This window comes from Clytia hemisphaerica, unplaced genomic scaffold (genome assembly GCF_902728285.1).
Source record: "Clytia hemisphaerica strain Z4C2 unplaced genomic scaffold, Clytia hemisphaerica genome assembly, whole genome shotgun sequence".
Lineage (NCBI taxonomy): Eukaryota > Metazoa > Cnidaria > Hydrozoa > Leptothecata > Clytiidae > Clytia > Clytia hemisphaerica.
This window is the reverse complement of record NW_027104489.1, coordinates 682742-704390: the sequence shown is the minus strand read 5'-3', so window position 1 is coordinate 704390 and position 21649 is coordinate 682742. Positions and strand designations below refer to the sequence as shown.

Here is a 21649-nt window from a genome sequence, read left to right as displayed (position 1 = left end):
TTTTACACCCTCGACCTATTAGCCTATGTCAGCATATGCCGACATGGGCAAAAGGGAGCGATTTTCACTTCATTTTCTAAATAATATATGAAGTATCAGTCAAGGACTATAATTTTGAGTTGAACATTGTAGAATAGTTATTTTTCAACATAGAAAAGTTTTTAACTATTCATTTTATTCATTTCAAACCATCAGATGGAAAGATCTTGTAAAAAATGATAAATTTCCGGCAAATAAGTCGAAATTTTACATGTCAGCAAATCCTGACAATGGCAAGGAAATCGAAAATGCTCATGTCGGCATATGCCGACATCGGCACGGAAAGGGTTAATGCATATTAAATTAAAAGCTCTAGTGTCAATACTGCGGCTCCTTGTTGGCTTTCTGTTACATCTATTTAGACTGTTTTTAGCCCCTGCGTGAATATACTGAACAAAATCTTGAAACTCCTGAATTTATTTTCTATTTTTTCTAGCGTGATTTCAATCATCATTCTGACATTGTGTATTTTGGGAACGATTGCCGAGCTTGGTTTACAATTAGTAACAAGTGTTGGAGCAGGGGGTGTTCAATATTCCGATGAAATTTCTTCCTTCAATAAAACTGAGCAATCATTATCTTACAACGCTAGTGACGTCTCATCTAAAGAAATTGACATCACGATGTTTCGACAAATTACTGATACTAAAAGTAGGTGGTTTTTTTATGAGAGCAATTTTTTATTAAGAACACGTGAAAGGAACAAACCAACTCAACCAACGAAACTTTGAAGTTTAAACTTTCCGGAATCTTTCATATGTGCTTTAGCCCGTTTTCTCCTCATTTATTAATTATATTCTCCCGTTTTTTTTTTTTCAGTAGTAGAGCTTTTTTCGGATGTTTTGTAACCTGTTACAACCTCAAGCCAGTTTCTTCTTATATATTTAGAACCATTAAAATATATTTCGATGTATTTCATTCTGCTATATAAATTTTGATGTTTTCTTTTTCTTTTCCAGCGAACAAGTTGTTGAGTTTCTTGTTATGTTTTTCATTGGTGAAAAATTCAAAATCGATTTTCAACACAAATGTTCCACCAGGAGCAATCGCTTCCATCAATGGCATTCGAACTTTCTCCATCACTTGGGTCATTCTGGGCCATTTGATTATTGAAGGAACTCAGTCGGGTATAAATCAACTAATCTTACTACGCTACCTTTTTGTTTTTGACTTTGATGAAATTTCTTTTTTTAAATTAGATGCACCTTTCTAGTAAAAGGTCAACACAAAAAAAAGGGAAAATAAAATAAAATTAAAACATAAAATTATATATAAGACGATCCTGTCGTCTACATAAGGTTATTAAAAAGAGAAGGAGGAAGCATGATAAATAAGAACGGGGGCAAGCCTTTTACATGTGTGTTTGTTTCAAACTCTACCGCTGCCCCCTGTTTACCACCAACAACGCCTGTAAACAACTCACATTATACATTCTCGTCTTTATATCCATTTAACGGACAATACTTATCGTCTAATTATATGCTGGAATAAGTCACAGAATGGGGATCTATCAAGAGTACATCTATAGAATTCTTGATATGCATAAGTCATTTTTCTAGCGGAAACACCTTAAAAGAGCCGGGATTTGACCTCTCTCTGTTACTAAAAATAGAAACACTCAGAGGTCAAAAACCGGCTTTTTTGGGTGCTTTCGTTAAAAAATATGACGTCATCTTGACTTACGCATATCAAGAATTGAGTTATTATTTCTATATATTTCAGATAACCCTGTCTCATTCCTGAAATGGGGACAAAGATTTTCATTTCAAGTCATCGCAAATGCTTTCGTGTCTGTTGATTCCTTCTTCGTGTTGAGGTATGTATTAAAAAACTTTTGAAATTGTATCAATCAGCTATCAAGTCTACTTTTCTTTTTTTACACTTTGACTGTCTTTGCCATTGAAACCTAGCTAAAAGGAGAGCAAAAAATCCTGACTTTGGCATCACACTTTTTCGGGGGAAAGATTTCGGGATTCAGTTGAAATTCTCGGAATTTTACAAAATCAACAATTCGCTCGACCTTTTCCTCGCGCCATGATGATGGTTAAATAATGGTTAAAATCTCGTAGTAGACTAGACCTTGGTTAAATGATGGTTAAAATTTTGTACTCTACTTTAAGTTACTTACTTCCACCTTTCCACCTCAGTTTTACTTGTACATCATGAAGCTTACCACTCCTTAAATTCCAACTTTCTTTTCCAGTGGATTATTGGTTGGATATTTGAGTTTCAAACGATTTGAAACACATGGCAAATTACCTTTACTGAGATATTATTTACATCGTTATATCAGGTAAGGTGGATTTTTTTCTACATAATGATACAAGAGGTGAACACCTACGTTCTGAGTCAAGTTGATTTTTTCAATTCAATATTTGATAGTAAGAGAACCCTTGGCGCTTTTTTTCGTCTACATTTTGTAAATTTTGAAGAAAAAAATTGTCTTCGTCGAAATAGTAAGAGAAGAGTCGGTCGGCTGACGGCAAACCAACATTTTTCAGTCCAGCCTAGTGAACAATTTATTTGTTCATCTAAACTCAGTCTGTGTCGAAAAGGTGTGAAGTGATTTTATTATTAGCCATAAAATTCGAACCAGTTGCCGCACAATAAAGAGTTTGGTATCGTTGAAAAGATATTTAAAATCGTTCGTAAATTTTTGAAATTTATAGTGCTTATCTTTTATAGGCTTACCGCATCATACCTTTACTTGATCTTTTTCGTGGTCTATTTATATCCTTTGTTGGGGAACGGTGTTCGTTGGATCGGAACTCCAGAAAAGAATTGCCATAACATGTGGTGGACAAACATCCTATACATCAATAATATCTACCCTACTGATGCTTCTAAAGCGGTGAGCATTTAGAACTGTATTGTCTATATATTAATAGCCGTAGTCTGTATGTCTGTTTTTTGGACCTACCTCCGGGTACCCCGGTGGAGGTTCTATAAATTAACCCATGTCCGTTCGTCCGTCCGTCCGTCCGTCTGTTACCAGCTTTTCTCAGGATTGGCTCATTAGTTTTTTCTGATTTTTTGCACAATGATGCAAAATGGCAATGCCCAGAACGTGACGAAGCCCGATTTTTGAGAAAAAATTTATTTGGGCAAATTTGGGCCAAAAACTACCTAAAAATAGAGTTTTTTGGACTTTGTGCAAAATCCTGTCATTACTTTTTTCTGATTTTTTGTACAAAGATGGAGGTCAAGATTCTCTAAAGAATGGCTGAAGTGGTTTTTCCCGGAAAATTCTTATTCGCCTTAAAAAAACGGATTTTCGTATTTTTTGGGAAATTCCCTTTAACCAAATAAGAAAATATAGCTTTTCTCAATGTTGACTCATTATTTTTTTCTGATTTTTTGCACAATGATGCAAAATGGCAATGCCCAAAATGTGTCGGAGCCCGATTTTCGAAAAAAAATATATTTGGGCAAATTTGGGCCAAAAACTGCCTAAAAATAGGGTTTTTTGGACTTTGTGCAAAATCCTGTCATTACTTTTTTTCTGATTTTTTGTACAAAGATGGAGGGCAAGATTCTCTAAAGAATGGCTGAAGTGGTTTTTCCCGGAAAATTCTTATTCGCCTTAAAAAACGGATTTTCGTATTTTTGGGGAAATTCCCTTTAACCAAATAAGAAAATATAGCTTTTCTCAATGTTGACTCATTATTTTTTTCTGATTTTTTGCACAATGATGCAAAATGGCAATGCCCAAAATGTGACGGAGCCAGATTTTTAAGGAAAATTCTTTTGGGCAAATTTGGGCCAAAAACAGCTTAAAAGGTTGGGCCTGAATGGTTTAAGTGATTTTCGTATTTTGGGGAAATTCCTTTTTACCATTTTACATTATTCAACACACAAGCTTTATTTTTCCATTCTGAATTTTTGTACAATTATTGTCACTTTTTTCTTATTGGACCTACCTCCGGGTGCCCCGGTGGAGGTCCTATGAATTAACCTCTGTCTGTTCGTTCGTTCGTTCGTTCGTTCGTTCGTTCGTTCGTCTGTTACCAGCTTTTCTCGAGATTGGCTCATTAGTTTTTTCTGATTTTTTGCACAAAGATGCAAAATGGCAATGGCCAAAATGTGACGGAGCCCGATTTTCGAAAAAAAATCATTTTCGGCATTATGCCGGAAAACCCGGTTTTTTGGCATTTTCTCAAGATTTCATCTTTAGTTTTTTCTGATTTTTTGCACAAAGATGCGTGTTAGCAATGCCCAAAACTTGGTCGAGTCCGATTTTAGAGAAAAAATTTTTTCCGGCCGGAAATGCCGGAAATATGCCGGAAATCGCCGTTTTTCTGGATTTTCATTGGACTTTTTCCATATAATTGGTTGTTTTTTTCATTCAAAAACATTATTAATAGCAATGCCCACCATCAAGCATGTTTTAATTTTCAATAAAATAGATTTTTGAAGCCGGAACTTTCTAAAAATCACCGGAACAGCCGATTTTCGCCGGAAAAACGGTATTTCTTGAATTTCTTGAGCTGTACTTTATATTTTTTCATGAAATTTTGCACACTGATGCAAAATGTCAATACCTAAATTGTGACGGAGCCCGATTTTCGAAAAACATCTTTTTCCGGCCGAAAATGGCGGAAATATGCCGGAAAAACTGGTTTTTCGGCATTTTCTCGAGATTTCATCATTAGTTTTTTCTGATTTTTTGCTCAAAGATGCGTATTAACAATGCCCAAAACATGGCCTAGTCCGATTTTTGAGAAAAATTTTTTTCCGGCCGGAAATGCCAGAAATATGCCGGAAATCGCCTTTTTCTGGATTTTCATTGGACTTTTTCCATATAATTGGTTGTTTTTTTCATTCAATAACATTATTAATAGCAATGCCCACCATCAAGCATGTTTCAATTTTCAATGAAATAGATTTTTGAAGCTGGAACTTTCTAAAAATCACCGGAACAGCCGATTTTCGCCGGAAAAACGGTATTTTTGAATTTTTTGAGCTGTACTTTATATTTTTTCATGAAATTTTGCACACTGATGCAAAATGTCAATACCTAAATTATGACGAATCCTGATTTTCGAAAAAAATTCATTTCCGGCCGAAAATGCCGGAAATATGCCGGAAAAACTGGTTTTTTGACATTTTCTCGAGATTTTATCATAAGTTTTTTCTGATTTTTTGCTCAAAGAATCGTATTAACAATGCCCAAAACATGACCTAGTCCGACTCTTGAGAAAAATATTTTCCGGCCGAAAATGCTGGAAATATGCCGGAAATCACCGTCTTTCTGGATTTTCATTGGACTTTTTCCATATAATTGGTTATTTTTTCATTCAAAAACATTATTAATAGCAATGCCCACCATTAAGCATGTTTCAATTTTCAATAAAATAGATTTTTGAAGCCGGAACTAATTTAAAAGTCGCCGGAACAACCTATTTTCGCCGGAAAGACAGTATTTCTTGAATTTCTCGAGCTGTACTTTATATTTGTTTATGAAATTTTGCACACTGATGCAATATGACAATACCTAAAATGTGACAGAGCCCGATTTTCGTCGGAAAAATCGGTTTTTTGATATTTTCTATAATTTTCATTTTTATTTTTTTCTGATTTTTTGCAGAATGATGCGTATTCGCAATGCTCAAAACATGGCCGAGTTGTATTTTTGAGAACAAATTTTTTCCGGTTTTGTTTACTTATATTTCTATGCTTTTCACACAAAAACATTATTCATAACAATGCTCATTATCAAGCATGATTCAATTGTCAATAGAACTGATTTTTGCGACCAGAACTTCCTATTTATTATTTCCCTACAACCCCAATCAATGATGAATTTATTGTGTTGTGTATTTTCGCTAAACGCTATATTTTCTGACTGATTTTTTTCATTTTTCTTTTCGCATTGCTATCTAACTTTAATCATCAGGTAGGTCCATTCAGCATATTGCTTGTTTTCTTCTGATGTTAATCATTAGGTAGGTCCATTCAGCATGTTGCTTGTTTGGAGTTTATTTTGGTTTTTGGAAGTTATAATTTTAGAGTTAAAAGCTTTGTATGTGTAAATTTATGTTCAGTTGTATCTATGGAATGCATCAAGGGAAAGTTGTGTCTCAGTTGCATGAAATAATGATTCAAATTAAGATTTTTTGATTTTGGCTAATGTTTTGGTTACAAGATCTTGAATTTTCTTCAAGTTTCAACAAGTATTGTCACTTTGGAGCCTACAATAAAGCAATAGGTATGTCAAATCTACTTTGTTCTTTGTTAGAGAGCAGGATTCTTTGGTTTTCTGGAAGATTTCTTAAGTTTTCAAAGCTACTTTAAAAGAGTTTTAAAATCAAATTTTTTGTAAGTTTTTTCTCAAATTTTAGCTAGCCATCAAAAACTGACTCTGGACAAGGGTTCATACCTCTAGTTTGGCCTTCTTGGTATATCACTCCGAAAAGCATGGTATATCACTCCGAAAAGCATGAACCGTGCAGCTGTGATTAAATATTTCTCATATTTTTGTCGGTTTCGAGAACTTTGGAGAGATTGAGTTTTTGTTTTGACTTTTCGCAGACCCGAAAGACTCAGTCAGACTCAAATATTAGAGGAGATGATTTTAGTTGATAGTTCTTACATGTCTTGGTGATACATCTTTAAATTGGAAGAAAACTTAATAAATTTTGTATAATATTTTCTACATATTTAATGGTTTCAAGGTACAAATTTTCTCTGATCTCAAAACCAGATTTACAATGGTTTCTTTCATTTTTTTTGTGTAGTTTCTTTCCCTCAACAAGAAAAAAAAACCTTATTCAATACTATTATTGGGATGCAAGAGGATTTTTTCATTTATTAAGTTGTTTTTTTTAGAACAGAGTGCTTCCTTTTTATGGATTCTTTGTTTTGATCTTTTCTCTGACATCCTGTACAATGTGAGATTGAAGTCAGAAAGCTGATGTTTATGTATAGAACTCAAGTCTGCTAAATCGCGTGCCACGCGTGCCAGCGTGCCATCGGTTTTTAGGCGTGCCAGCGTGTCATGCGTGCCATGCGTGCCTTCGTGCCAACTGTCTTGGCGTGCCAACGTGCCAGCGTGCCAACTGTCTCGGCGTGCCAACGTGCTAGCGTGCCAACGTGTCTTGGCGTGCCAGCGTGCCTACGTGCCATCCAAATTCCGGCGTGCCATCCAAATTCCGGCGTGCCATCCAAGTTTTGGCATGCCATCCAAATTTTGGCGTGCCATCCAAGTTTTAAGGCGTGCCATCCAAATTTTGGCGTGCCATCCAAATTTTGGCGTGCCATCCTTATTCCGGCGTGCCATCCAAGTTTGGCGTGCCATCTAATTTGGCGTGCTCCAAATTTTGGCGTGCCATCCAAATTTGGCGTGCCAACCAAATTTTGGCGTGCCATCCTTATTCCGGCGTGCCATCCAAGTTTTGGCGTGACAACCAAATTTTGCGTACTTTTTCAAATTTTCAGAGTCTTTATTTTCCATGAAACATTAATTGTTAGGCGATATTTTGAAATATACACTTACTACGGTCTCTTACACGGGTTAAGGTACGGCAAGTGAGCGGAGTAAGAAAAAGAAAAAGTCAAGAAAAATGATGACTTCTGAAAATTACTTTAGCCCTTGGACAACTATTTAACTAAGCTCCTTATTTTTGGCTACAGCTCCTGACCACTTGATTTAAAAAGGCAAAAACGGTAACCGTAAACTCATGAGCTTTTTGGCCATTTTGAAGTTTTAGGTTTTCAAAAAAAAAAATTCCAGAAAAAACTTTTTCAAAAGGTTTCAGAATGAAAAGCTTTTTCAATTTTTTAGAACAGTAGCGTAGACAGGGGTGAAGAAAGATCTGCGTATGAGAGTAGATTTTAACGTCGTTACCTATTCGTGACGTAGAAACATCATTACTATGTCGTTTAATCTACTCTCGGATACCTAAAAGCCGGGGCGCTATAATTAATTTTTCGAAAATTTTCCATCCAGAATATTTTTATTCCACCCCCCCCTCGTATATTAAGTTTTGACATCTTTTCCAACCCCCGGTAGGTACCTGAAAGTAAGCCAATGTTGCTTCATCCTTGTTTACTCTATTGTACAAGACTCCAAATTGCTCAAAACGACTGAAAATGACATAACATCTGGAGGTAGTTTAACGTTGTTTGGAGCATTTAAGATAAACGCTTTTTTATATAAGAATATCTTCTATAAGAATATCAGGATGAAACTCAAAAGTCCAAAACTCTCAATATGATTATTTCTCATGTTTGTAAAATAGTCAAGTCCAAAAAAGTGAGAACATGTTAAAATTAATTCACCCTCAATTTTGGCAATTTCTTAAGAATACTTGACCGTCATCCAAAAGTACACTACACGTTTTTTTATTTATAAGCATAACGCGTATAAGCATAACAAAGCTGGGATTCTGGCTCGAATACAATGAATTTATTGTTTTAGAACAATAGAAAATTAAGCATATTAAGCATATGCCCAGCCTCAGCTTAAATTACCATATGCTCAAGAAAAAAGCATAACGCTAAGTATCTAAACATATATTATATATAAAGCTGAAAATGAGATTTTGCTTTGTCAAGAAAATGACAGGTAGACTGCTGCCTTACGCGTGGAAGAAACACGTGTATCTCCTCCAAAACTTTTAAAGTTATGTAATGCTCTGTTCATATAAAAATGAAATTAATAAAATAATAATAAAAGTACTACAATTTTCATATCTCTAAAACAGCTCTCTTGGAGCATTACATTTAATGTTTTCATTGCATGACAATCTATATCCATTTGCACCGCCAGCATCCTATTGAGCATGAGAAAACATCTTGTTGTAAATTGGTGTATACACCTCATATTTTGTGATAATGCCATTATTTACATAATTTAAGTGTCATTACATAAAGTAACCTTGAAAATGCTTTCCCACTAATTTTGAGGGAGTCCATATTGAGGTCCACAATGGGGTCCATATCGGGGGGTCCAAGTTGTGTCATCTTCTCCCCCCAGCTTTACCGAAATTTCGGTAAAAATTCGGACGAGCACGCCGAAATTTGAATGGCACGCCAAAATTCGGATGGCACGCCGAAATTTGAATGGCACGCCAAAATTCGGATGGCACGCCGAAATTCGGATGGCACGCCGAAATTCGGATGGCACACCGAAATTCGGATGGCACGCCGAAATTCGGATGGCACGCCAAATTTGGATGGCACGCTGGCACGTTGGCACGCCAAGGCACGTTGGCACGCTGGCACGTTGGCACGCCATGGCACGCTGGCACGCCATGGCACGCTGGCACGCCAAGGCACGTTGGCACTCAGGCACGTAGGCACGCTGGCACGCATAGCACGCTGGCACGCGTGGCACGCGATTTAGCAGACTCATAGAACTCAAAGAACCAGGCTTTTTCATAAAATACACTGTTTTACACTTTTCCGTCACATTTTTTCAACTTATTTAATTGTTTCTTTGCAGAAAAATGTTCTTTATGATGATGCCCAAAACTTAGCATCGTTTGATTTCCAAAAAAATCATCCTTTGAATCCGGAACTCCTTAAAAATCGCCGGAACAGCCGAAAACCGGCGTAAAACGTTTTTCCTTCATTTTTTCAACTTATACTCGACAGATTTTCATGATTTTTTGCACAATGATGTAAAATGGCAATGCCCAAAATGTGACAGAGCCCAATTTTCGAAAAAAAAAATTTTCCGGCCGGTAGAACCGGAAATGTCCCGAAAAAAGCGGTTTTTTGAGATTTTCTCGAGATTTTCTCATTAGTTTTTTGCGATTTTTTGCACATAGATGCACATTAGTACTGCCGAAAAGGTGTCGAAAACCGTTTGCCGAAAAAAAAATTTTTCCGGTGCCGGAAATCGTCGTTTTTTCACATTTCCGTCACATTTTTTCAACTTATTTAATTGTTTCTTTACAGAAAAATGTTCTTTATGATGATGCCCAAAACTTAGCATCGTTTGATTTCCAAAAAAATCATCCTTTGAATCCGGAACTCCTTTAAAATCGCCGGAACAGCCGAAAACCGGCGTAAAACGGTTTTCCTTCATTTTTTCAACTTATACTCGACAGATTTTCATGATTTTTTGCACAATGATGTAAAATGGCAATGCCCAAAATGTGACAGAGCCCAATTTTCGAAAAAGAAATTTTTCCTGAATGATAACTAAAAATATAAATCTATGTTCTTAAATTTCTAAAATTGTATCTCCTTAAATTTCTAAATTGTATATATGAAATTTGTTTATATGTATATTATGATTGAGTTTGTGTGTATAGTTTGTTTTTGACTACCCCCTCCCCCATCCTCCACCCCGACACTCCTCAATCTGTGATGAAATAATGAAAACTGAAAACTAAATGTTTTTTTTACTTCAGTTTTAATTTTCTCTGAATGATTGATGAAAGTGTCGATATTATTTTTCTTTCACCGTTAAACATCGATGCGTTTCTTAATTGCTTTCTCCGTTCCAATAGATATATAAATCGAAATTTAAAATTATACATTACTTCCATTAAATTCTAATTATTCGTTTTATAAATAGGTAGGTCCATTAAAGTATTACTTGTTCTGCTTCTTTTTTCTTATAAAAACAGAACACTCAAGGGGACAGAGATGGATTTCTATTATGAACAGTTTACAATAGAAAAGACAAAGGAGCAATCCGCTAAGGAATTCTCGTCCTTCATCCAGCTCCGCTATAACATATCCCTGCTATCAGGTGGACAAGAACTGAAGTCATTGCAGTGCAATTTGAATAGTTGAACATATTTTAAAACTGAGGGTTTCGTGGCAAACTACTAAATACTCCGTCCTTTACCCGTCTCTTTTATATCTCTAATTATTGATATCTACCAGTAGCCGAACTTTATTTTTAAGGATTGCGCTCTTGTCAATCTTGAAATTTTACGGGGCTGAGCTAAATTTCAAGTTTGTTATTGAAAAATTGCAAATTTTGTTGATTTTTGGACATTTTTTATTCTACTTCAGTAAAATTTATAAAATACACCTTTTCAGGAAAATCCTCCATTGATGTACTTTCCAAAATTGTAAAACAAGTTCTTTGAGTAAAAGAGTCGAGGGACTTTAATTAAAACGAACAAAATCCCCCCCTACACCAGGAACTGTGAGCAATGACAAAAGAACACTCCACGAAACTGGAACAGATTGCGTTTTTAATTTTAGTAAAGGACAATCAAAAATATGAAAATTTTAAGTTTTTTATGTAAAAAACGCCTCGAAAAAAAAACACGAAGGGATCGAAAAAAAAACACTAAGGGATAAAATATTCAAGTGTGGCTAACTGAAGTATTCCGAAGTAAATGGGTAGAATGATTTTACAAATACTGCTCATAGTTGTTGCATTAACTTTCACCACCTCAGAAAAGGTCATTGGCATTTTTTCAAAATGTGATGGAAATTTAAACAAGACAGATTTGCAAAGGAGAGCTGTTCTTTACCATAATGTCATTAACAAAACATTCTATCTTGCCAAAGAACGGTACTCGACATTCGACGACCTTGAATATCTAAGTTTTGATGTTTGTCAAGATCGTGAACTGCTGATTCGTCTAACAACCACGTTTATATTGGATCTTGAAATGAATATACAATTTAATGCTTCTTTAATCAAATTCAACAATTATGGCATAGTTAATTGGAGATATCTTACTAGAAATAAAAACACAATCTTGTTTTTTATAGTTCACATGGATAATGAAATGACCGAATTATTTTCAAATTTGATAACGGCAAGGCGACATTCAATTATCCTAATTTTAAATCAAATCAGTAAAATAAATAATTTCAACGGTAATAAGCATCTTAATTATTATACTTTAGTTGACTTTTTAGAGCTAGAATCGAACACTTTTGCTAAACACATGGAAATCTTCAGATGGAAGCGTTTCGGTTTATTACTTTTAAAAGGACCGAAAAGAGATTCCAGTGAATATTATTCAAAAATGCATCGAAGGTTTATTGACACGATAAGCCAACAAGACCTTTTTGATACTTGCTATTTTACAGATACTATTGACATTCAAAATTCCACCAACTTTACCAGAGCCGTCGACATTTTACATCAAGATTTATCGCATAATGTTTTGGTCTTGTTTGGCAATCCTCATGATCAAATAAAGTTTGTGAAAACTGTAAACATTTATTTTTATACAAATTTTATCTGGTTTACTCACGACCTTACAGAATCTATGATAGAATCAGCTTTCCGATTTGGTGATCAAGAAGAAATAGTGATTTTCAACTACCAAACCAAAATGCGTCAATTAATCGTAAACAACGGGGGAAAATTCAAAAGGCAAATATCTCTACTTGAAAAACATTTTGAACAAAATAAAACGGTGCTCGAAACAGCATTTACCCTTTTTGATACGATCTTTGAATTGATTGGTGAAAAGGGTACAAGAACAGAATTATACATATAATTTCCCTTTTCAAACATTGGTGTGGTTTTTATAAGAAAGATGTCACACTTGTTCGTATATAAGATGTACTTCTCGAACGAGGAAACGTTGGCCTTCAGACTGAAGGAAATAAATGCGAAATTTAGAGAAGGTGTCTTTGAAACTACATGTGAATCATATCAGTGTTCACCAGGCTGGGAACAAAGCAGAGGAAAACGTTTGAAACAATTCACGAAATGGAATTCCGAATATGGTTTTACTTGTAAACAATGTCAACAAAACTTCATCAAATTCAACAAAGGAAATGTTGAAAAATGTCAGAAATGTCCTCGCTATTATCTTTCCAACGAAATTCACTCTGAATGTTTTGACTCGTATCGTAAGGAATTTCTGGTCAAAAGCACAATCTATTTCACGGCTTTTGGATTAAGCTGTTTTCACATTGCATTTTGTGTTTTAACATTGATAATCTTTATCATATATCACAAAACACCCATTGTTAAAAGCTCAGATTTTATACTGACTGTAATTCACTTGTTTACCTCAATCCTGCTCAATGCAGCTTTTGTGATATTTCCTCATACAGAACCGAGAATGTTCACTTGTTTTCTAGATGCTATTATTGCTGGGAACTTATACACGTTTTTCATTGCAATAGTTCTCATGAAATCACACAAAATATTGACTGCTTTCAATTCAATGCACAAATTGTCAACAAAAAGCAAACGAAACACGATTCTCCAGCAATGGTTTACAATTCTCATTTTGACCATCTCTTCAGTTGTTTTGACCATTGTTGCTATGGAAACTCGACCCATTACCGTTCAATCTCGAAGACAAATTGAAGACAAAGTTATATTTCTCTTTTGTAGGAATGTGCTTCCAAAAACGATACAACTTGGATTTGCAGGACTGTTACAGGTGGCCACATTCATTATAGCATACAAAGGAAGAAATTTACCGGACATTTTTAATGAATCAATGTCCCTACTTTATGCCTCTTTTGCGTCAACCATGTCCTTTGCAGTCATGTTTATCTTGCTAAAATTCAAAAGTAAAGATCCACATTTCCAAGCATCAATCATGTGGCTTTCCACGTCGTTGAATTCGAGCATTTATACTTTGTTATGTTATGGCAAGAAACTTTTTATTGTTCTCTTTAAGAAGGAGAAAAATACCTTGGTATACATTCGACAAAAGACGTTCAAGTCGAATTGTAGGAATGTTCTGAAACCAAACGAAGAAGAAACTAGGATGTAATTTTTTTATTGAGATTAATGTGGATATGCAATGATGAATTGAGTCCCGAAAGGGGTCTAGAGGGGCAACTTTTGTATGAGAAATGAAACCACTTATTTCCCATCTAAAACGCGTTGTTTTCATACAATCAACGTCAAATTGATGATCAAATAATCTGTCATAAATACACTATTTAAAGATGAATTGCGTGAAAATAAAGAGAAAACGCTAGACTCAATCCGTCATCCAAAAAGTGGCACAAACCTTAAAGGGCTACATACACTACACAATATATTATGGAGCAATATCAAACAGTTATTGGACAAAGTCGAATCCAATATTTTTCAAATTAGTAGAGGGCATTTTGTAAAGATTTACTTTATGTTTTTATTACTAGTATGAAAGAAAAAAATCGGTTTAAATAAATTCACAAACTTCAAATGTCAAATGTTGACTGTCAAAGTTCAGAAATATCGATTTAACGCGTAGCATCATGAAAAACATTCCAAACTTATTCATATTTACACTCACATGAGCTGCATTTTAGTATCCTTAAATGACTTACAACATAAGTTTACTTGAAAAAAGTCTCTGTCAAGCTTGAAATATTAAACTCCAACATCCAAATGCTCCCACTTGCTCCCTGACCTGACTCCATCCATCTTGAAAACCTTAAAAAATACTTTGCCATAAAGAGAATGAAATTTGACTTTACTACCAATTCATTCCAATATAAGAGTAGGTCAAACATCGTGCGGGTAGGCGAGGCAAAAATTCTAAATCGGCCGCTGGTTTAGCCTGGACTACTGGACTTGTTAATTTATTGTGCGCACAGGCCCCGACAAAGCCAAAATCTTTTCGGTCAGTTGCTTTTAAAGGCCCACTTGCGCTGCGCGGCTGGGCCAACAAATTCCTTTTATAGAAAAGAACATTTCAAATGTAAATTAAAACATAAAAATAATAAAGTTGTCGAACAACAACAGCATTCAAAGGGCGATAAAAAGCAAGAGAAAAAATAGTCCACCTCTTTCTTCATATATAAACATTCCATTCGTCGTTACTGTTAAAAAGTGTGTACTACATTTTGCATATCTAAATTCGAAAAGTTAGATATGGCAAAAGTTAAAAAAAGCAATTTAGTATTGTCTTTATCTGTAAAAACATTGACCGAGTTGCACTATTCTTTGTGGCTTTCTTTGTACCGCTTTTTCCTGGACGACATATTTAACGCGAGCGAAGCGAGACAAAAATCTACTCTCAGATTTAAAAACAAAAAATTAAGTCACGGGGACAGTACACAGATAAGCCACCCAGGGGAGGACTAGAGTCAAGCTTTGAAGATTTTGCATGCAGACTATGAGATTTCTTTTTTTATATTTGATCGTGCTTTTAAGCCACCTTCAACATCCAAAGGACTTTTAGTGCGTTCAGCTACAGCTTAACCGGCGTGCGACGCCGGGTACCGGCTAGTTATTTTGTGCAGAAATCTTTTACCGGTTCAATTCGTTATATGATAAGAAATGACTAGAAACAAGGCTTTTTCTGCCAGAGAAGGGTTGTTGAAAATCAGAGTTCGTTAAATCTCCGAATCTGTTTTCTCTCCTCATGTTAATATTGTAATATTGAAGATCCCTGAAGACTTTCATCTATTCTTTCACAGTGTTATGGAGTGAGTTGGTATTTGGCAAACGACATGCAATTCTACATCATTTCACCGTTGATCATGTGGGCTATGTACAGGTTTGTGTATCCTTTACTTCTTTACTCGACCACTTAAGGAGATAGAGACACATACAGGTATACATTATGGAAGGAGGCTCGATCTTCAAACCTTGATGTCCACAAATGATCCATGCTATTTTTCTAAGTTTCAAACAGGCAGCGCTCAGTTATGGGAAAGTTATGGGAACGTTTATTTGCGTTCGAAAGTAAAAATACGATACGAACGACATTGCTTGTCTGTGCCGGATCTGCAAGCTCTGACTGTAGGACCTGACTGGCCGGTAACCATTTCTTCCGTTTTCTCGTATTTAGATTCAAGATTGTAGGAGTGTTATTAACGACTGGTGTTTTTCTGTTCGAATATTTGTTGGCTAACGGGCTTATAATTCATTTAAAGAAGGCATCTCCGATCGTTGCTCAAGCTATCGACCCCAGGTAAGATTGCAACTGATATTTTCATTAAGTTTTTATTCTGATTTTCACTGATGTTGTACTAAATTCACATTTTCTGTGTCTAATATTATTGTTTGTCGTAAAAGCTTTTCGAAGCAGATAGCTTAAAAAGCTTGAAAACCTATTGAACATCATACATTTATGCTATAAAAATGAATTTTCCTTGGCTTATCAAATAACTAACCGAATTCAATTTAAAAGGAATATTTCAAAGACCATTCCCTCCTCTATTGATTTCAGTGGTGGCACTTTTAGCTTTGCTGCTTATCAGCAATATATTTACTTCAAACCATGGACAAGAATCGGACCTTACATTCTTGGTATTGTTCTTGGATATGTTTTGTTTTATAAGAAGACCATCAAGGGAAGATTCGCTATTGTAAGTCGTTTTGTTTTCCTTTGTACCATTAAATTTGTTGTTCTTTTTCGTCCAATGTCCTACGGTTTAAGAGCTTGGTAATTATATCGTTGATTCCATTGTAATAAAGACATGATCCCACCAAGAGCCACTGGAAGATCATATTGAAATTATTAACCGATTTTTACGGTTCTATGTCGATATGTCTGGATCGAGCCACCATGTTTTTTTGTGAAATGAGTCTAAATAAAATCAATTTTTTCCTCAGTTATGTGTGTATGCGGATTTGAAATCAAAAAAACGTTTTCAATCTTAACTTACAGGGTAATGATATTTTATCAGTTGATAGTAGATCCTTCTCTTTCTAGTTGTTTTACTTTCTTGGTTGGTTGGTAGCTATCGGACTTGGATTTGCTGTTGTTTATGGGCCGTTCAATGCAGTTACCAAATCTTGGAACGAAGCAGAAAATTTGATTTATGGAATGTCTTTCCGCCTTGTGTGGGCGATTGCGATATGTTGGGTTATCTATGCTTGTCATAATGGTTACGGCAGTAAGTAGAATTTGTCTCTTCAGTGGAAAAGGTGTGATTTAAAGAACTGACACGCGGTATTATATGTGTTTTGGAGCTTCTTACATTTGATTCTCTTATTCGATTTTCAATGAAGTCATTGTAGCAAACAGAGGAATATTCGAATTGCAAGCTGAGCTGATGTTTCAGTTCGAAATACATTAATCTTTTTTATAATTCATGATATGCAACACTGGAGATCCAAGCATTTCCAAAAAGTTCCACCCAATACGTCACTTTTTCTATTCTTTAAGTGACGTATTGGGTGCGAAATCATAAAAGTTCTCGGAAGACTCTCCAGTGGATAGAGGTTCCAATTAGAGAGATGACTGTGTCGGCTAATGTATATTTAACTTTTAATTAATGACGGAAGTATTCAATTATTGAAAAATATCTTCTTTTCTACGTTTGTAGGTATTATCAATGATTTTCTTGGATGGAAAGTATTCATCCCGTTGAGTCGCTTAACTTATGGAGTTTATTTGATCCATTTTTATGTTATCGATTATTATTTCGCAACATTGAATGTCAATTTTCATTTCACTGAGGTCACTTTGGTAAGTTTCGATTGATCTCCTTTAAAACTGTTTATGTAAGGTCCGAACCGCTGACCTTTATAAACCATGGACTAAGCTACGATTTGCTTCAGACGGAATGGTTTTCGGCCACCACTAAGGAAGGTAGTGCTCTCAAAATAAGAAGATCATATCTAAAAAAGTCAATTTTAAAATAATGGATATGCCATGGATTAGATGTGGTTTTAATAAACCATGACCGACACTCAGCCAAAACAACTGGTTTATTTTTTATCAGCATTATGACGCAGACAATTGGTGTCGTAGGTTGGTTTCGAGACTTCTGGTCACATCAGCTTAATCTGGCTAAACTACGTGGTTAAATCGTTCTTTATGACGGTCTAGGATATTATCAACTTAGAGATGGCACGTTATTTTGCTTCAACCAGTGACAAAGTGGCTTTATCTAGTTTTTTTGTATAATAGATATCTGTGGTGGTCCTCTTCGTTTTGTTTTGAGACTTCTAGTCAAATCAAATCCTAATTTGGCTAAACCACGTGACTGAATCATTCTTTATGAAATATCATCAATCATAATTTTTCATTGTTCTTGTAGGCTTTCGCTTTCATTCCGATTATCGTGACGTCATATTTCTTATCATATATCGTGGCTGTGTGTATCGAATATCCTGTTTTCAATCTCGAAAAGTTGCTCCTCAAAATGTAAAGATGGTATGATTTTGTTTTGTAAACTTTATAATAGTAAATTCATTTCATCACCATGTCAACGTAAAACATAAATATTTCTGCGGTCTATAGACCGCCGTAAAGGCGTTTGGTCTTACGCACTCAGCGTTAACAAATGTTATTTACTAGTAACCACTTAAACTAGCTTATAGCTAAGGCTATGGTGATATTTTTACACGGAACTAATTCGATATTTTGAAAGAGGGAACAAGTTTGGACTTGCCTCATTTATAAACATCGTCTCGAGACCCCGAAAGCTAAAACTTGTCTCGGTTAACATTAACAGTAAGAAAAGAATAATTAATTAAAAACATGATCAATCGAGCTTTGATATGAATAATCGAGTAAGGAATTGCAAAAAAGAAAAATCATTAGATTTTGAAATGCTACTACTCATTAAGTCGGCCTTGACGGACGCATAAACCGGCAAAACTTGCCGTTTTCAAAAATTATTTCATAATATATTACATAACTTTACAATACTTCTTTAACTTGTATATATTTAAGATAACAGTTCAGTTAGATTTTTATAAATTTTAATATGTTTTTTTTACACTTTTTACGATTTGATGATTTAGCTTTTTAAAGAATGCAAATATACACGCTTTTAGTTTGGATTTTTTTTATTTTTTGTAACCCTTTCGTTCTAGAATTGTTGCCGATAATAACCTCGATACACGTTTTTTTAATAAGGACAAACTATATAAGAACATAAGGCTTCGATTGTCAAAATGTTAGGAACAAGTTAAGAACATTTAAGGCTTTGTGGACTTTAAAACTGCCAATTTCTTAAGAAAACGGACAAAAACGTTCATAAAATGGTGAAAATGAGAACATTTTTAGGCTTGAAACTCAAAAAGTAGGCTTCTAAGTAGGCTCCTAAGGCTTCAAAAATTTTGGATGTTCTTATAAAAAAACGTGTATAATGACTTCTTTCAATCTTTTCCAAGCAAATATTTTAACTGGCAACTTTCTGTGCACTTTTTGTCGACACTAACAATTAGATTATGTATATAAGTTATTTTGGACATAAAATGAAAAGTTTTTCTTTTATTACAGGTTAAAAAAAACTAAAGAAAAAGTCACAGTATATAATGTGCAACGATACCAAAAAATTCCTTATACTTATACTATTTAACTGGATTGGGTTATCATCATGCCAAGAAATCAATCACCAACCAATCGCTGATCGAATAGCATACCACGTGACCAAAAATCTAAATTTCATGCAGCAGTTGAAATATTTTAAAGAATTTCAATTCGATTTTTCACAAGTTGACTCCACTTGTATACAGTATCCAAAATTGAATTGTTTGACTGAACTTGTGAAGATTTCCCAAGGACCAGATGTTGGAAAATGTAAGATTTAATTGATACTTTATATACAGATTCTACTCTACCCACCTTAATTACTAAGGCGCCATTCCCCATTTTTCCAAATCCCTGTTTATATCAAACTCCCGTTTATTAGCTCCTTATTAGCTGAATTATAACAGAACTGCACATAAGGCAAAAATAGATTCTTAGAAATGTGTGGATAACCCCTGGAAAACAGCAAAATTTGCAGAAGAGCCCTTTTCATACCTCAAAGTGAGTCAGTGTTTTACTCTCCTGAAATTTTAGAATAACTTTTAACCTTTTAACCCTGAAAAATGAAAAAATGTTCTTGGTAATTCTTCTCGGGTTACCCCCTGGAAATGTTCGTCCATCCCCCTGATATAAAATGACTCAGTGTTTCTTTGTATTCTCTTCTTTCATGCACCAGACTTGGACGCATTGGGAAAGCCACCAACTGGTCTGTTTGAAGGGAACGTCAATTGGATTGGTAATTATGAGGAGTGCATGTCTATTCCCAATACGCATTATTGTGACATGAAAAATGTGGCAGTCAACCTAATGAATAGAGTTACAGTAAGTTTTAATAAGCAGTGTTTACCCAGCTGGCAAACAACGTTCTTTTAACGTTTATCTAACGTTCACAACGTCCATATAACGTTAGATGAACGTTAAAACAACGTTGTGTGCCAGCTGGGTAAACATCTTCCGTCTCTGACGATTTCTTTATGATCCATATGAGCCCATCTAGGGCTCTTGCTCTTTAGGTTCAAATTACCCAAGTTTCTTCTTCATTGTGAGGGTCATATTTTAAAGGCCTAATTTTTGGTTTCACATGGAGTCGTTGTTAAAGTCTATTTCAAATTAGCTGGCAGTGTTTTTTCAAACCCCAATAACTTTTGATAGAATTTGAATTAAGTAGCGGTTTTGTGCTCGTTGAAAAGACAAACAGGAGTGGGATATTGTTACAAAGAAAAACTCGAAAAAGATCGGAAAATAAAGATTGAAAAGGAAGAAAAAGAAGGAAATCAACTAATTTGAAATAGACTTTAAATCGCATATCTAACTCATGTTTTTCTACACAATGCTTTTACTTACAATATCTTCTTCTGTACTGCAGCCTCTATCAACATATGGAGTTTGTGTCCCCAAAGAATGTGATATTTATGACGTGACGAAACTTTTGAATTCAACGGTCAACTGCTTGAACCAGTACTTGAATAGTAAGTGATGGATTGAACTTTCTCCAGACTACAGTTTAATTGGAAATTTTTTATTCTACACAAGCAAGCAACCACCCGTATTTTCAATTATTGACCGCTTTTGCTTGTCTTTATCTGATAATGTAAATTTTCTTTGAACGCGCTAAAAGGGCCCCTAAAACACTGAAGATCACAAGGCAACCTTTATAATTTGAAAAGTTTTGATAACAGGGTTGAGCCTTTCGGTCCTCCACGCAAAGAAATTAGCAGAAATAGATTCCGTTCCTCAGCGTAGCCCTTGTTTATTGGTTTGTTCTGTTGGCTACAAAGGCAAATTTCAAAACCCCAACATATGGAAAAGCTCCGAGTGTGTTTATTTTTGTACAATTCAATTCTTCTTTTTTTTTTTTTTTTTTTTATCTATAGTATAGTCCCACGAACAAATAGTACAAATCTAAAGGTTCCTATCCTCCCGCAAAAGGACCACCAGATCATACCGCCAGGAGGAAGGAACCCCAAATGAGCTTACAAGATGAGCAATAATAACTAAGAAATGAAAATATATATAAAAAGAAAATATATATAAAAAGAAAAAAACAACAAAAACTAACTACAGAAAATAATTGATAACAAAAATAAAAATAAACAGAAAGAGCTAGGAGAGCACTTGGAGCATAAGACTAGAATAACGGTCCCCCAAAACGTCCAGTATCGCAGATGAATTTTATCGTTATGCTCAATATATCATGATTTTGGACAACGCTAAATTCGGGGTCACCATAAAGAAGTATTCTACACAATGTTCTGGGATTAAATGGAAACAAAGTTATGTCAAGTTGAAGAAGGCTGTCAAACATAACAAGTCTGTCGTTAGAGTAATCAGAGCAATGCACCAAAAAATGCTGTGTTGTTTCGACTGAATTTTGTCGACAGTTGCAAAAAGGGTCGACTGTGTCAGCAAAATTGTGCCTGAACTTATGCTCACGAAGATGACTGAAACCAACCCTTAATCGGTTAAGGAGAACCACGCCCTTGTTGTCACTAGCTTTGAAAACTGGGTTA

General features: G+C 35.0%; 1 protein-coding gene across 3 annotated transcripts in view; it reads left to right on the top strand.

Moving 5' to 3' along the window:
- Positions 1-21649, top strand: part of LOC136821543 (nose resistant to fluoxetine protein 6-like) — a 42161-nt gene that overhangs the window by 4139 nt on the left and 16373 nt on the right. For 2 of the 3 annotated variants that reach the window (XM_067077766.1, XM_067077768.1), the window contains exons 5-14: positions 476-690; positions 999-1166; positions 1762-1855; positions 2243-2332; positions 2725-2890; positions 15346-15425; positions 15720-15842; positions 16101-16239; positions 16587-16770; positions 17203-17345. In XM_067077766.1, the coding sequence (XP_066933867.1) occupies positions 476-690; positions 999-1166; positions 1762-1855; positions 2243-2332; positions 2725-2890; positions 15346-15425; positions 15720-15842; positions 16101-16239; positions 16587-16770; positions 17203-17345 (1402 nt within the window). Of the gene's footprint in view, positions 1-475; positions 691-998; positions 1167-1761; positions 1856-2242; positions 2333-2724; positions 2891-15345; positions 15426-15719; positions 15843-16100; positions 16240-16586; positions 16771-17202; positions 17346-17919; positions 18370-21649 lie in introns of those variants that run through there. The other variant, XM_067077767.1, reaches the window with a different exon arrangement.